This window comes from Dama dama, chromosome 33 (assembly GCF_033118175.1).
Source record: "Dama dama isolate Ldn47 chromosome 33, ASM3311817v1, whole genome shotgun sequence".
Classification (NCBI taxonomy): domain Eukaryota; kingdom Metazoa; phylum Chordata; class Mammalia; order Artiodactyla; family Cervidae; genus Dama; species Dama dama.
In genome coordinates this window covers 34,261,421-34,276,139 of record NC_083713.1, presented here as the reverse complement: position 1 = coordinate 34,276,139, position 14,719 = coordinate 34,261,421, and the positions used below count along the sequence as shown (strand labels likewise).

The 14,719-nt window shown below is 36.6% G+C and overlaps 1 protein-coding gene across 5 annotated transcripts in view; it reads right to left on the bottom strand.

The window, feature by feature from the left end:
* COBLL1 (cordon-bleu WH2 repeat protein like 1) overlaps positions 1-14,719 on the bottom strand; it is a 164,923-nt gene that overhangs the window by 10,905 nt on the left and 139,299 nt on the right. For 4 of the 5 annotated variants that reach the window (XM_061135175.1, XM_061135176.1, XM_061135179.1 and 1 more), the window contains 5 exons: positions 8,697-8,850; positions 8,149-8,223; positions 6,646-6,756; positions 3,526-3,757; positions 2,415-2,509 (listed from right to left, as the gene is read on the bottom strand). In XM_061135175.1, coding sequence (XP_060991158.1) covers positions 2,415-2,509; positions 3,526-3,757; positions 6,646-6,756; positions 8,149-8,223; positions 8,697-8,850 — 667 coding nt within the window. The remainder of the gene's footprint in view (positions 1-2,414; positions 2,510-3,525; positions 3,758-6,645; positions 6,757-8,148; positions 8,224-8,696; positions 8,851-14,719) is intronic. The other variant, XM_061135178.1, reaches the window with a different exon arrangement.

Below are 14,719 nucleotides of genomic sequence, written 5' to 3'. Positions count from 1 at the left end.
TCTTCAAAATCCTCTGTGGCCTCTCCTTTCAGATATGACAGTTTGCACAACACAAGTGAAATGTGGGCCTTGGAAATCAAATTGTGAAAAAATGTCAAGTATTTCTCTATAGTTTTATAATCACTCACTTTCACCTATAAGATAAAGTTCACTGTCTAAAATATAAAATGGATCCTCTGTGAAAAATGAAAAAAGGAGCCTAAATGTATTTCCTTTTCTCTTGCTTATTTCTCATTTTCCACTGAATATAGATATATCCCAGTTACAGAAAGGAAACACTTTCTAAAAGAAGGTAAGTCATTATAAAAATATATTTTAAATGAAATTCCCTATAATCCTAATTTATTGGTTTTAGAACTTCTTCACATTTTCTGTGGGTTATAATTACTTTACCATTATCTACTGAATTTCTCACCAAAATTTCAAAAATTTCAGTGATTGTCAGGCCTGGAAACCTAGAATCACTACTGAATTCATTAGCTTGTCCATCCTGCTGTATATATGCTGATAAGGCAAACAAAATGTCAATGAATAGACAGGCTATTTTTCAAGAATGGCCAGTAGAGGGAGAAGGTATATTTTGTACTATACTATACTTTCCCCTACTCAAAACTGACACGAACATTAACCACCTGATGAAAGGATCATTTAGATAAGTGTACTGTTTAGGTTTAAAGAAAAAAGGAGAATAGCAGAATAAAATTAGTTCTAAGGATAACAAATTATTTTAAAAACCACCCAGAGTTGACAGTGGTCATTGTAAATCAAGTGCAAACCAAAATAAGTATATTGCAGAAATATGCTTGGGACCCTAATACTAATATGATACCCAGATCTTTGCAAAAATGATTTAATTTTACTATGATTTTAAACAGTAAACAGCTTTTAAATCACATCTTCTCAATAGAAATGCTATTGCCATCATAATATATGTTGTTAAAAAGCTGTGTCAGGAAGAAAAAAAGGGAAAATTATATACAAGTATATAAGTTGTACACTTGTATCTCAGGAGGTTATTGACCATAAGGAAAATGAATCATTCATATTCAAATTAACCAACACATACCACATATATAAAATGACATATCTATATACATCTATCTTGTTTGTGACATTGGGATAATCCAATACCTATTGGATTTATATACATATCTATATATTCCGGAGAAGGCAATGGCAACCCACTCCAGTACTCTTGCCTGGGAAATCCCATGGACGGAGGAGCCTGGTGGGCTGCAGTCCATGGGGTCGCAAAGAGTCGAACACGACTGAACGACTTCACTTTCACTTTTCACTTTCATGCACTGGAGAAGGAAATGACAACCCACTCCAGTATTCTTGCCTGGAGAATCCCAGGGACCGGAGCCTGGTGGGCTGCCATCTATGGGGTCGCAGAGAGTCGGACACAACTGATGTGACTTAGCAGCAGCAGCATATATATATATGTTTTCTATGGATCTTAACCTAGTTTTTTGTACTAACATAATAGATTGGACTTCAGAATAAGCCCATTTCTTTCATATTCCCTTAAAATACCATTGTGTATTCACTGCATTTCTGATTTGTATGGTATCATTTTTCTGAAATTCAATCCTAACTATATATTTTAACTGTTATCTCAGTATTCTGCTAGGTTCCATAAGGAATTCAAGCAGAGTATCAGATATAATTCCTCTGATTGAAGACTGTCCAATCTAGTCAAGTAGTCAAGACACAGAACTACATGGCTTCCAGCAGTCAAGCAACAGAATAAGTGAAGTGGCAGGATTTGGATAATAGTTGAATGGGTAAAGATTATTTTTCAGACAAAGATAATAATAAAAGAACCATAGGCCTAATGATAGAACTGAGTGAAATATATACATCATGAGAAAGAATAAACTACCTTGATTTGGAGGTATGGGGGGAGAAGTGGGAAATACTGGTAAACTTTATTACATGATTAGATGGCTTGAGCCTGAAATATCAGGCAGACAAGTTTTACCCAAGGTATATCAACTTGACTATGAAATAAAACAGGCTTGAGTTAGGGAATCAGTAGAAGGAAAAAGGAGAAGTAGATCATAAGTATGCACAGAGTATACATGGGTAAGATTCAGAACTAAGTTAGATAACCTCTAAGATTTAACAACAACATCATAACACATGGTAGTGAGACCAAATTTTGGAATCAACACATATTGAACACATACTTCCTGAGTTCAAATCTGAGGTCTACCACTTACTGTGGGACCTCAGGTGAGTTATGTAATATCTTTGTGGATCAATCATCTGTAAAGTGGGACTAAAGTAACAATGCCCATAAATGAGTTAATATATAAGATTAAATGAGCTAACATAAAGTGTTTAAGAAAGGTCCTTGGCACATAGTACGTGCTATGAAAGTGTTAGTTATTTGTGCTTATGGAACTCACCTTTCTCTTGGTTTGGGTCCAGTGACTTCAGGTTTCTTACACTGTCAACTACCCTCTCTTTGTCGCTTGAATTACATACCATAATGTGTGGCCTTCTGTAAAAATGATATTGTATATTATATGTGATACTATTCAAACACACACTCACACAACAGTAAAACAGGCAATAATTTCCAAAGACAGACTGGAATAATAATTTTTTTCTGCCAAATACTGGATATTTAATAGCAAAGAAAAAATACAGCTAAGAGGAAATGGTGCTAATGAAAACATTAGCTTTCATATGTGGCCCTGTAACAAAGCAAGATCTTAGAAGCTTGGTAAGATGGACAGTTTCCCCAAGAGAGTATCTTTCTGTTATTATCAATTATTATCTTTTAAAGATAAAGGAGCTAAATGAAATTTACTTTCATAAACATTTCCCTTACATCTGGCAAGGTCACCTTGTGGCAAGTCAGAATGTGAATTAACTTCACTGGGTTTTTTTTGTTTTTTTTTTTTTAATGATAGAGGAGTTTCATTTGGAGACAATCTCATGCAAATTATAGTAAAACTTTGATAAAATGGTTTATTTTACATTCTTGATTTCATCTTTATTCATAGTGTGGTATTTCTAACAGAATGTAAGTGTAACTTTATTATAACTTTCTAGAACCAAGGGGAAAGTGCATTCTCTGCTTCACAAAATTGACTGTAAAAATGATTAGTGGCTTAACATCATATTCTAATATGCAGAATTGCTTTATAAAGTAGTCACTAAAAGTTCTTTAGGAGTATTTGGTGAAAATTGAGATTAAATATTTCATTTAGGCCAAATAGATAACAGGCAAAACAAACACAACATAAACAAAAATGCTAATAATATTCATATAAAATAACTACATGTTACGGTTTATCTGCCACAGGGACACAAAAACCATTGGATTTGATTTTATTTAAAACCAATCACATGTAAATAGATGAACAACATCTTTTTAATGATGGTAAAAGGGATAAAGTATAAACTAAAGAAATGACTTCACTTGTGTTTAAAATATCATTTCTGTATTTCAGAAGACTACTATCAATTAAACAAAGCACCACCACCACTTCTGGCATACAGACTACTTACTGTTCATCTGTGTTTCTAGTTCCTTGTTTTTCTTTGGAGTTTTGTGAGGACTCTCCAGTAGCACTGCCAGGGGCTGAGTCAGGATCATTTTTCAGTGTATTTATTATATCAGTAGATACAGTAGGAATGTCTTGTGACTTCAGAGAAGTATTTTCAGCCTCATCTTTAGGCATTTCACTCAGTTCTTCCTTTTCATCTATCTCTTCAAGGCTATAATCAGAGCTTATTCCAGCTACAAAGAAATGAAGATATAATCCTAAATATTAATTTGTCTCATTCATCCTATGCAATTCTGGCAAGGAAGGAATTTTTAAAATAATAGTTGGACTCTTGTAAATTCTGATTCAAAGCTAATAATAAAATACTTGTCTAATGGTGAATAATTATGTTAATGTATAATCAGATTATCTCAGACATGCATTTCTAAAAATAATACGCTATCGCTCTAGGTTTTCTTTGTGGTAGAAAAAAGGTTATTTAAGCTTATAAACTTCAAGTTATATATTTCATTTAAGAATGTGTCTTTCAATTTAAATGACTTTTACCTTGATCCAATAGCATTAAATGTAAACAAAAAGAACACAAATATTTAGATAGTCTACAAGTGTAATTACAAAGTTTGATTCAGTAGTTATCAGTACTATGATTGAGAACTGTCTGAGCATCCTTTAAAAATACTGATGCTCACCTCTACTGTACATCTGTTAAATTGGAATCTCTGAAGGACAGGACCAAGAATTTTTAAGATTCTTTGGGTGATTCTAGTGTGTAACCAAGGTTAAAAGCCACTTACTTAGATGCTTAATATAATTTTTAAGATAATAATACAATAAGCATTATGCTATGAAAATTAATTTTAATTCCTATTGAGTTTGATTCTCAGAGGCAACTTCCATTAAGTCTTCTTTTCTCTATATTATCAAAGTATAATGAGCATATACCTTTTAAGCAGATATACATACATTTCCTTCTCTCTCTTTTTCTTGTTGGTTTATTTAATATAAATGGAACCATCCTGTATCTGATGTTTTCAACTTTTCTTTCTCCACTCAACTGTATCTTAAAGGCTGTCCCATATCAATACATGTGTGTGTGTGTGATTCTTTTCAATAGCTGTGGTTAATATTTTATTGCATAAAATGGTTTTATTATTATATCTTAGTTCTAACAACAAATGGCCAACAGGGTAAAAGACAAGGAGCCATCCTAAGTGGTTAGTGTCCACACTAGTTCTGAGAGCATATTTAGACCAACGAATGAGGTTTTGGATCTCTGCTTATTTGATATAATTCAGTACCTCCACCTACACAATAGCAGCTGAACAAAGTTTAATTTTGCCCCAATTGAGGGAGGAAAAAAAGTAGTATAGCATTGAATTGTAGTGATCTGCACATCTACAAAATTTAACAAAAAGTTTAATATATTTTAAGAATATTTGAAATACTTAAAATGTATTTATCTTTAAGCATATAGACAGACTAGTATGCCATTTGTGATTTTTTAATAAATACGGGGGATTTTAACAATGTTTTTGTTATAAATTAAAAAGTATATTACTAAGAAAAAATAAATAATTTGACTTTAAGTAAACTTATATACATAAATATATGCACATACTTATATATACAATCTTTATCATGACATGAAATATTTTGATGCCAATGTACAATATTAGGCCTTTAAAGTAACTATATAGATATGACATCTATGTAGTAAGAGCATATTTACATAATTTAAAAAATGTATCCAGGAAAACTTAATGGCCATTATGGTTTAGATGCAAGTGTGTTTTATAGATGGCTCCTTGATATATGTTAAGCTCTTTTGAAATTATATTAACTGAGGTAACATTTAGCAAATTATTGATCTTTCTCCCTATTTCTCTCTTTACAATCACAAGTATTTTATATAGATACACAATTTTAAGCACGAGGTCCTCACTGAGAAACTGGTCCTAAAGTATGAAGAATGAGCCACATGTTTCAAAAGTCTTTTCAAATCATTTTTCTGGGGTTTTATACTTAGTAGTTATAAGCATTATATGTGTGCATGCTCCATTGTGTCTGATTTTTTGTGAGCCCATGAACTGTAGCCCACCAGGCTTCTCTGTCATAGAATTCTCCAGGCAAGAGTACTGGAGTGAGTTGCCATTTGCTACTCCAGGGGATCTTCCCGACCCAGGGATTGAACCCTGCGTCTCCTACATTGGTAGGCAGATTCTTTACCATTTTGCTACCTGGGAAGCCCAAGCATTATGTAGGCTTTCTTAAATAAATGCATTCCTGTCATTAAAAGTCTTAGAAAAGGCTGTGATCTTTTAAAAAAAATTCTAATCATCCAAGAGCACTTTCACACTTTGTTATTTGATTAGTGCAGATTTTCCCAAGCTTTAAAAAATATTAAATCAAGTTTGTTTTGAATGTATTAATAGACTTATACTATGGTCAAATGACCAAATTTTAGAACTACAACAACTATAACAAAATGAAGTGGGGGCTGTGAACAATGAATACTTTTCACAGATGTTATATCGCAACTATCATATTTCAGCTTCATACATTCTAAGGGAAGACAATTCACTTTCAAAGAACAGATATCCAAACCTTTAGTGTAGTTTGAAGATACAACAACTTCCAAAGTGTGTTTTAAAAAAAAATTTACAAAAATATCATTTGAAAGTGTAATTATTGAAATTTCTTTTACATTTACTTAGCTTTCTATAATTTGAATATATTAATAGTTTTTTCAATCCTTCTAAAGGTTACAGAATTGAAGCAAAAATAAAATTTAAAATATTTAAAATTCACAAAATTCAATTGTGTAAAAGAAATTCAAATAAACTTAGTTTGTAGCATCTTATGTTATTAAAGCTTAAAATTTCACTAAGCCTTTTGGGACATCTTGTATATTTTTCCTGGAAATGGTCAAAAGAGCAAAATTGTTTAACAGACACTACCCTTTGCTAAAACAGAATTGTATTAGACTAAATCTATTCTTGTGAACTTTAAAAAAAATTCATTTATTCAGAAAAATGCTCATTGTATCAGACACTATTGTGGTTGTTACATGAGTTGTTTTCTCTTTCATTTTTAGAGACTGAGGAAAGGCCAGGTAACTTACAAGGCAGAGATGTGGCGGCAGCCTCAGGCGTCCCAGGGCACCCCGAGACAGGGGCTCCGGCCGGCAGCTGGGACACAGCGCGCTGTTCATTCCCAGGGCCGAGGGAGGCGTCTGCCAAAGAAGTAAAATCTGTGGTGATGGCACTTAGAAAACAGAATTAAGCAAAGCAGAGACCGAGAAGCATTTTGGAAGAAATTATATTTGTCGCCTCACAATTAGCCATGCATTAAATAAGAAGAGATAAATGAGGGTTGGGGGGGAAGGAACAGAAGGAGAAAGAGTTATGAAGCAGAGTTCAAAGAGCACCCACTTTTCTCTAATACTTCAGAAATCCTCTCATTTATATAGTTTGATATTATTTAATAAATTTCAATGTGAAACAGAATGGTGTTATTGATATTACTCTGGGTAAGACTTGAGAAAAATCATTACTAGTTACCTAATGATAGTGTTTTTAATCACAGAGGAAAGAATTCTATGTCAAAATCTTAAATTCCTAAGTATCACCTAAGGATTAATGATTCAGGAGCACTTGGGTGCCTCTGAGTTTTTCTGTATTTGTGAACATGAACTATAAAAATTAAGTAGTTATATTAAGCAATTTTTATACCTATCAAATTATCTCCATGTTAAAGTACTGACATAGTAATATTCTATTTTTTATCATATTCATTTATATCTAACTAAGTCTAAGGAATAAGAAATTTTATGATACCTATAATAGCTACTAATTAGCTATTATTTAAAATACTAGGAAACAGTATTAGGCTGAATTTTTTTTTTTTTTTTTTTTTACTAGAATTTTACTTATTTGGAGAGAATCCAAAATGAAACCATATAACAATAAATATTTCACAGTAAATTTTTACCATTAGATTAGGACACTATGAATTCACACCTATGACAGCTGCATAAAGAATGATACTTTATACCTTCATATACGTTTTCTTCTGAACACACCAAGGTACATTCCTAACTAAGATGTGTTGTTCCTCTGGGGGAGAAGGTTAATAAATGGCAACCTGACATTGCATAAGGAAAAGCAGGAGACCTAAAGGACAAGTACTCAGGGTACCATCACAGAATTAAAATTCTGATTGCTGTATTTCATGCTCTGAGCTTAGGAGGGGAATATTTTTCATTTCATACTATATAATGTGGGTGTTAGCCACTCGGTCGTGTCCGGCTCTTTGTGACTCCATGAACTGTAGCCACCAGGCTCCTCTGTCCATGGAATTTTCCAGGCAAGATTACTGGAGTGAGTTGCCATTTCCTTCTCCAGGGGATCTTCCTGACCAGAGATTGAACCCATATCTGGTGCATTGCGGGCAGACTCTACCAACAGAGCTACCAGGGAAGCTGCTCCCAGGTGGGAAATGGAGTCAAAGAATCTGTATCTCCTTCATGTACAGAGCATTACAAGTATAGCTTCTAACTTCATCCCCCAACTCTACTGGAAGCTCTTTCTCAGAGGTTACAAGATGAGGAACAGAACTGTCATACCTGGGCTGGACAGGCCCTCAGAAGAGCTCACTTCTACACCACTGTTGCTAAGAACTGCAGGGACTGACTGCGTGGCTAGAGGACAGAAGAGACATAACTTATAAGTAGGAAAATCACATTCACCAGTGAAACAATTCCTTACTAGCTTAACTTAGTGACATTTATATAATTCAGAAAGAGATAGCCCTAACCTCATTAGAAACCACTTTACTTGTCTAGCTCTGATATAGCTAAATCTGGTTAGATTCCCAATCCTACATGTAGTCAATCCTGGAAAGACAGTATCTTTCTTAATAGACTCATAAATTATAATATGCTCATTTTAGGATCATGGCGCTGTACAGTTTTACATTTTGTTAGGTTGCAGATTTTTCAAAGGTGGTGAAAATAATCAGGGACTATCTAAGTATTACTGTTAAAATCAATTAAAAGGTAAGTTTAGGTACTAGTATTATTTAATAAAAAGGCATGATTCATAACATAGCACAAATGTAATGCACATAGAAAACACAGCACAAATGTAATGTTAATGGAAAAATTAACATTACCAGTCACATGACTGTTCTCATCGCTTTGCAGCGGGACTGTTTTCGAGGGCGGGGAAGGTGCTTTTCGCTTTGTCCTTTTCAAAGATGAATTCCCAGCAGATGTGCTGCTGAGCTGCAGAGAACCCGTCCTCACTCTGCCTGCTCCATAGGAACTCTATAGAAAACAAAACGACCAAATGGAATCTCCATTCAAAAATGAACAGCAGGCTTTAGGAAGACACTGACCTTTCCATTCAGACACATCACATGCCAACATGGAGCTTAACAGTCAGAAAGCACTTACAGAGTATCTGCCATGTGCCAGAAATGGATATGTAAAGAAAAATAAAACATGGTCCTTCTCAAGAAAGTCGGGCTAGAATGGGAGGCAGGCATATAAACAACTAATTAAAATGTACATGACTCATAAAAACTAGCTTCCAAAGAAAAATCTAGAGGAAACTACTGGAGTAAAGTCAGAAGTGAAAAAGGGAAGAATATTTGTACATTGAGACTGACTTGATTAATCTTTCTCTTTTTAGCACAATACATCAATGACAAACATTTCAAAAATCTATATGTTTACCAAAGGCAAGGTCATCTGTGGTCCTTGACTGTATACACAGCTGACGCTCACACTCACAGCATGTGACTGTCAGCAGGCTGGCCAGTGCCTCCTGGCCCATTGCCATGTCATCTTGCTCTTGCCCTTTACAACAAACCTGCTTAAAAGAGTTATTCATAATTTTTTTCTCCCATTTCTCATCTGCCACTTGAACCCCTCCAATCAGACTTCTCTCAATCTTTGATCCATTAAAACTATTCCTGTCTGTGAGATAATAGAAATACATAAAGGTCTCTCTCCCTGTTGCTGGCAGAGAGCTCCTAAAACCCTTGAACTTTCCTACGTGACAAGAACACTAGAATCATCTCTTGTTCTAATATTGGTCTTGGACCCTGGTTCCTGACACAGAGCTCCTGAAACCTTTGTGGTTTTCTGCGTGATAAGAGTATCTTTTGTTGTAATGAGGCAACTCTGGAGGCCTCCTGAATGAGGGCTTGTCATGGGGAAGTCACCGTTAGAAGCCTGAAATTTTCAACCCTGCGCTCACTATCTTGAGAAAGGAGAAGGGCTGAAAATGGAGTTAATGACTGATCATGCCTGTGTGCTGAGGCTGCCATGAAATCACAGAAGTATGGAGCTCAGAGGGCTTCCGGGTTAATGCACATGTGGAGCTGCTGGGAGAGTGCCATACCTGGAGAGGTCATTGCAAGCTCCATGCCTCTTCCCACATACCTTGTCCTATATGTCTCCTCCATCTACATGTTCACCTATATCCTCTATCATATCCCTTAAAAAACAGGTAAATATAGGCAAGTGTTTCCCTGAATTCTGTGAGCTGTTCTAGCAGATTAATTAAACCTGAGAAGGGGGTCAAAGGAACCTCTGATTTATAGCTAGTTGGTCAGAAGTATAGGTAACATCTTGGACTTGGGAATGGTATCTGAAGTTCAAGAAGAGGTTCACTGGAACCTCTAATCAACAGCTGGTTGGTCAGGGCTTGTGACTGGTGTCAGAAGTGTGTATGGGAAGGGAGGGCAGGCTTGTGGGATGGAGCCCTTATCCTATGGAATCATGCTGTCTCTGGGTAGATGGGTCAGAATTGAGCTGAAAGCTGGTGTCTAAAAATTCCTTGGTGGTGTGGGGGAAAACCTCGACACATCTGGTGAGCAGAAGTGAAATGTGTTACGTGAGTAGCAGAGAAGACTCAGGGAAGAAACACACAGTAGGACAGAACTGAGTTTTCCCTACATTGGTAGAAAACTGAGTTTTTACTTTATACTATGAAAGTCATCAATGACCTTCTCCTTGACTAAATCAGAGGTTACTTCTTGGACATATTAGCAGCATTACATAGCTGACCATCCTCTAAAGTCTCCTTTTTCTTACATCCAGAATACTATATCCTTATTCTGCATACATCTGAACTTTCTATTTCTGTGTGGGTTCCTTTTCTTCTAGTCCTTGGACATATTCTCTTTAATATCTATTCTCACTCTTAGTAATCTCCACTATCTCTAGGTTTTCTGTATTATTTATATTATTTACAGGTCTTGGACCCTGTATATATATTTTCTGTATTTACTTATATAAATAAATATTTATATATTTTCTGTATTATTTGTATGTTGGTGATTCCAAACTATATCTCCATTCCTGGACCTCTGTCTGATCATTTAGTGTCAAAGCCCATTTCAAACTCAGCATGTCTAAAACTAAGATCCTGATAATCCCTCCTTTCATCTCCCCCATTAAAAATAATCCTGTTCTCACAGTCTTCCCTGTTTCAATAAAAAGCAAGTCATTCTTCCATCTGTTTAGGCCAGAACTTGTGGAGTCCTGCTTCCTCATCCCCTGTCTCTCACACTGCATATCAAGTCCATCCTGTTGGCTCATCCAGATCGACTGCTACCACAGAGTCCGAGTCACCACTAAGAACCTTCTACCTGGTTGCTTCTTCCACACTGCTTCCCTACGGTCCTTCCACAACATAGCAGCAAAGGCGCCTGTTACAATGAAAATCAAGGAGCTTCCCTGGAGGCTCAATGGTAAAGAATCTGCCTGGTCAAAGCATGAGACACCAGGCTCAATCCCTGGTCTGGGAAGATCCCACATGCCAGGTAACAGCTAAGTCCGTGTGCCACGACTACTGAACCAGTGCTCTGGAGCCTGTGAGCTGCAGCCACTGAACCCATGTGCCAAAACTACCAAAGCCCACATGCCTAGAGCCCATGCTGTCTGCAGTAAGAGAAACCACTGCAATGAGAAGCCCACATTCAACCCAACTGGAAAAGGCCCATAGGCAGCAACTGAAGGCCCAGCACAGCCATAAATAAATCTTAAAAAAAAAAGTCAGGTGAAGGCACTTTGTTCAAAACCCCCTAGTAATTTCCCAAGTGATACAGAGAAGCCAAAGTCCTTGTAATGACTTCTAAGGTTATCAGTCACCCAGCACCTAGATCTTTCTGACCGCCTCCTTCTCCAAGCGTGGAGCAGAGTGAGCCACACTGGCCTTTGCGCTGCTCTTGGAATGTGCCAGGAGCGTTCTCACCTCGGGATGGTTGCCTTGCTGTTCCCTATCCCTGGAATGCTCTTTTTGTAACTTAACATCTTACCCTATCATTTTCTTCAGGTCTTTTCTCAAGTGTCACTTCCCAGTGAGCTCCTCCTTGACTCCCTCCACCCACGTACCCACCCACCCACACACACACCCACACACACTCACACACACACACACACACACTTCCCATCTCTCTTGCGAGCTTGATTTATGTGCTTGCGCTAAGTCTCTTCAGTCATGTCTGACTCTTTGCAACCCTATGTTCCATAGCCTGCCAGGCTCCTCTGTCCATGGGATTCTCCAGGCAAGAAAACTGTAGTGGGTTGCCATTTCCTACTCCAGGGGGTCTTCCCAACCCAGAGATTGAACCCACATCTCTTGCGTTTTCTGCATTGGCAGGTGGGTTCTTTACCACTAGTGCCACCTGGGATATTTATTGTCAATGTTTCATCTTTCTCTAACAGACTGCAGGATTGGCCTGTTAACCTTGTTTATTGTTGCTTCCACCAGGTTTGACTCTTAGGGTAAGGATGTTTTTTCCTCCTATTTTGCTCAATGCTGTATCCCCAGAACAATGTCTGGCTCATAGAAGTTTCTCCATAAATATTTGTTGAATGCATGAGAGAAATGAACCCAAAATTGCCTTCTTCATTTGTAAATAAAGGCTCTTGATAAACTTGGAGAATATGTAAAGCTTGGGCCATCCCAATCTTATGAGACAATGTGAGTCCAGCTAAGGAAAGCAGGCTAGTTCATAAGATGTTTGTTAGTCATTATGTTTTGCTACACACCACAAAAAGTTCAGCAAATTTACTCTTTTGAAATATTGTAATATTTCTGTCAGAGAAGGAAAAAAGCCTGCCCTCCCAGAGAAAATTTTGAGTCAGCTGTTGTCACTGCCGGCTCTGTTAGGTATCCAAGTGGAAGGCAGATCATCTCACAGGGACAGAAGCAGAGTCTGGTCCACAGTGGCAAGCACTTGGTGGAACACACCTCTCACCGAGGTTAAGGCATCTTAACTGGGGGTCAGACAGGGTGGCACCAGGCTGACCTTATCAGTAACTGAAACATTAGACTTCTGTACCAGTTGATAAATAGCTGCAACCATCAATCTCCTCTCCTCTCATTACTCTGGTCTGTTCTACAGAACCCTTTAGACATCTCTAAAATCCAGCATGAAATGAGTTAAAACCTGCCACCCAAACCCAGATTCTGATTCTGAGTCACTAAAGCCAATTCTGATTAAATCAGAGGGTCACCGCCCCGCCCCCAGCACACCTCACCTGGATGGGCATATGGGTGGGTCCTCACCCATAAGCTGCTTGGACCTTTAAATAATTAGGAGAAAGGCCCTTAATGATAAAGAGATGAGAAAGGAATGTAGTGATGAATCAGCAGTATTTAAATATCATTTTGAGTAGAACATAAAGTTTAAATAAAAACCTTCTTATGATGATGTGTCTGTATTTGGAAATGTTCACTTGCCATCATAAAAGTAACAAATTTAGGGATGGTTAGGAAGAAGGCCAAAAATTCTCTTAAAACAATGCGGCACTTCACTTTTTGAAACACTGATCTAAAATATCAAAAGCAGTAAAAATGTCATTTTATTTCTTCATGAGATTACTTCTATAAAGCCCTATTCAAGTATGCCTCATTCCTATCACAGACCTAGTTTATCAGTAGAAACACAGTAGGTGATCAGTAAGTAACTGGTGAACGCATGAAGCCATGGCTGCATCTGATCCTCCTAATTCTACACTGACACCACGTTTCCCATCTCTGGACTGATTGCTTTCACGTCATCTGAAAACAACTCGTGTTCCCCTTCAGGTCAAGTTCCCAGCCACAGTCATTTATTGGTCTTTTCTATGACCTGACAAAAGCAGTCACAACATGAATTTCTCAGACAACTATATCTGTTTAAGAGTTAGAGCTCTTAAATTTTCATTATAATATAATAAAGCAGATAGCACAGAAATAAAAAAAAGGGAGAAATGTATATACAGAGACTCACAAATTTATATGGACCTAATAACTCAAAGACAGAGTAAAAATAAACTCATGTATTTCATTTATCACCCTAGAGGTCTTAAAATAAGCTAACTTTTTTTTTGTACAGGATATTTATATTTCTATGGATAAATAATTTAAAATTTGTCAAAATATATATATTTCAGCATCACAAATGTTAAACTATTTTTAATAGCATTTGTGAAGACAGTTGAGGGAATGCATGTTAGAAAGGGCAAAGCCATGAATGTCTTACAGGAAGCACATGTTTTGTAACCTTATTCTGTCAGATTTACCCCCTTCCTCTATTGTATGGGTGTGTAATGAAAGCAAATGGACTTGTGTTTCCAGACCAGCACATGGATCATACAGACTTAAGAACAAAGACCTTTGAAGAGAACATGATCATCACTGCATGTGACCAGGTCAACTTATGTTAACTATATCACTAGATTCCATGCTGTAATTAATGGTAAGAGCTTACTAAGTTGATGACAAAAATGTAAACTTAACAAATGCTGTAAGATGGGCCATGCAGGCTTTTTTAAGCACTAAGAGTGGTGAGTTTAAAAAACAAGACTCCCAATTAATGATGGGAATATTATTTTCATTCTGAGATATGAATGATACTAGCATTCAAAGAATAGCATAATACACATTTTTTGTTGTCCTATAAGAGAGAGCCACAAGAGTTGTTAAATTTGTGTGTGTGTGTTTAGAGGCTGTTAGAAAAGAATTTTAATTGGCTAAGCAGCAGCCAAGAGAAAATCAAACTTGGACTTATTTCATGTTAATTAAAATATCGCTATTAAGATTAAAATAAAGGAACCCCTGGATCCTATATGAAAATATTTCTCTTGGGTAAAAACCTGCAGAAAAAGAAACGGCATTTAAGGCAGAAGATCTAGG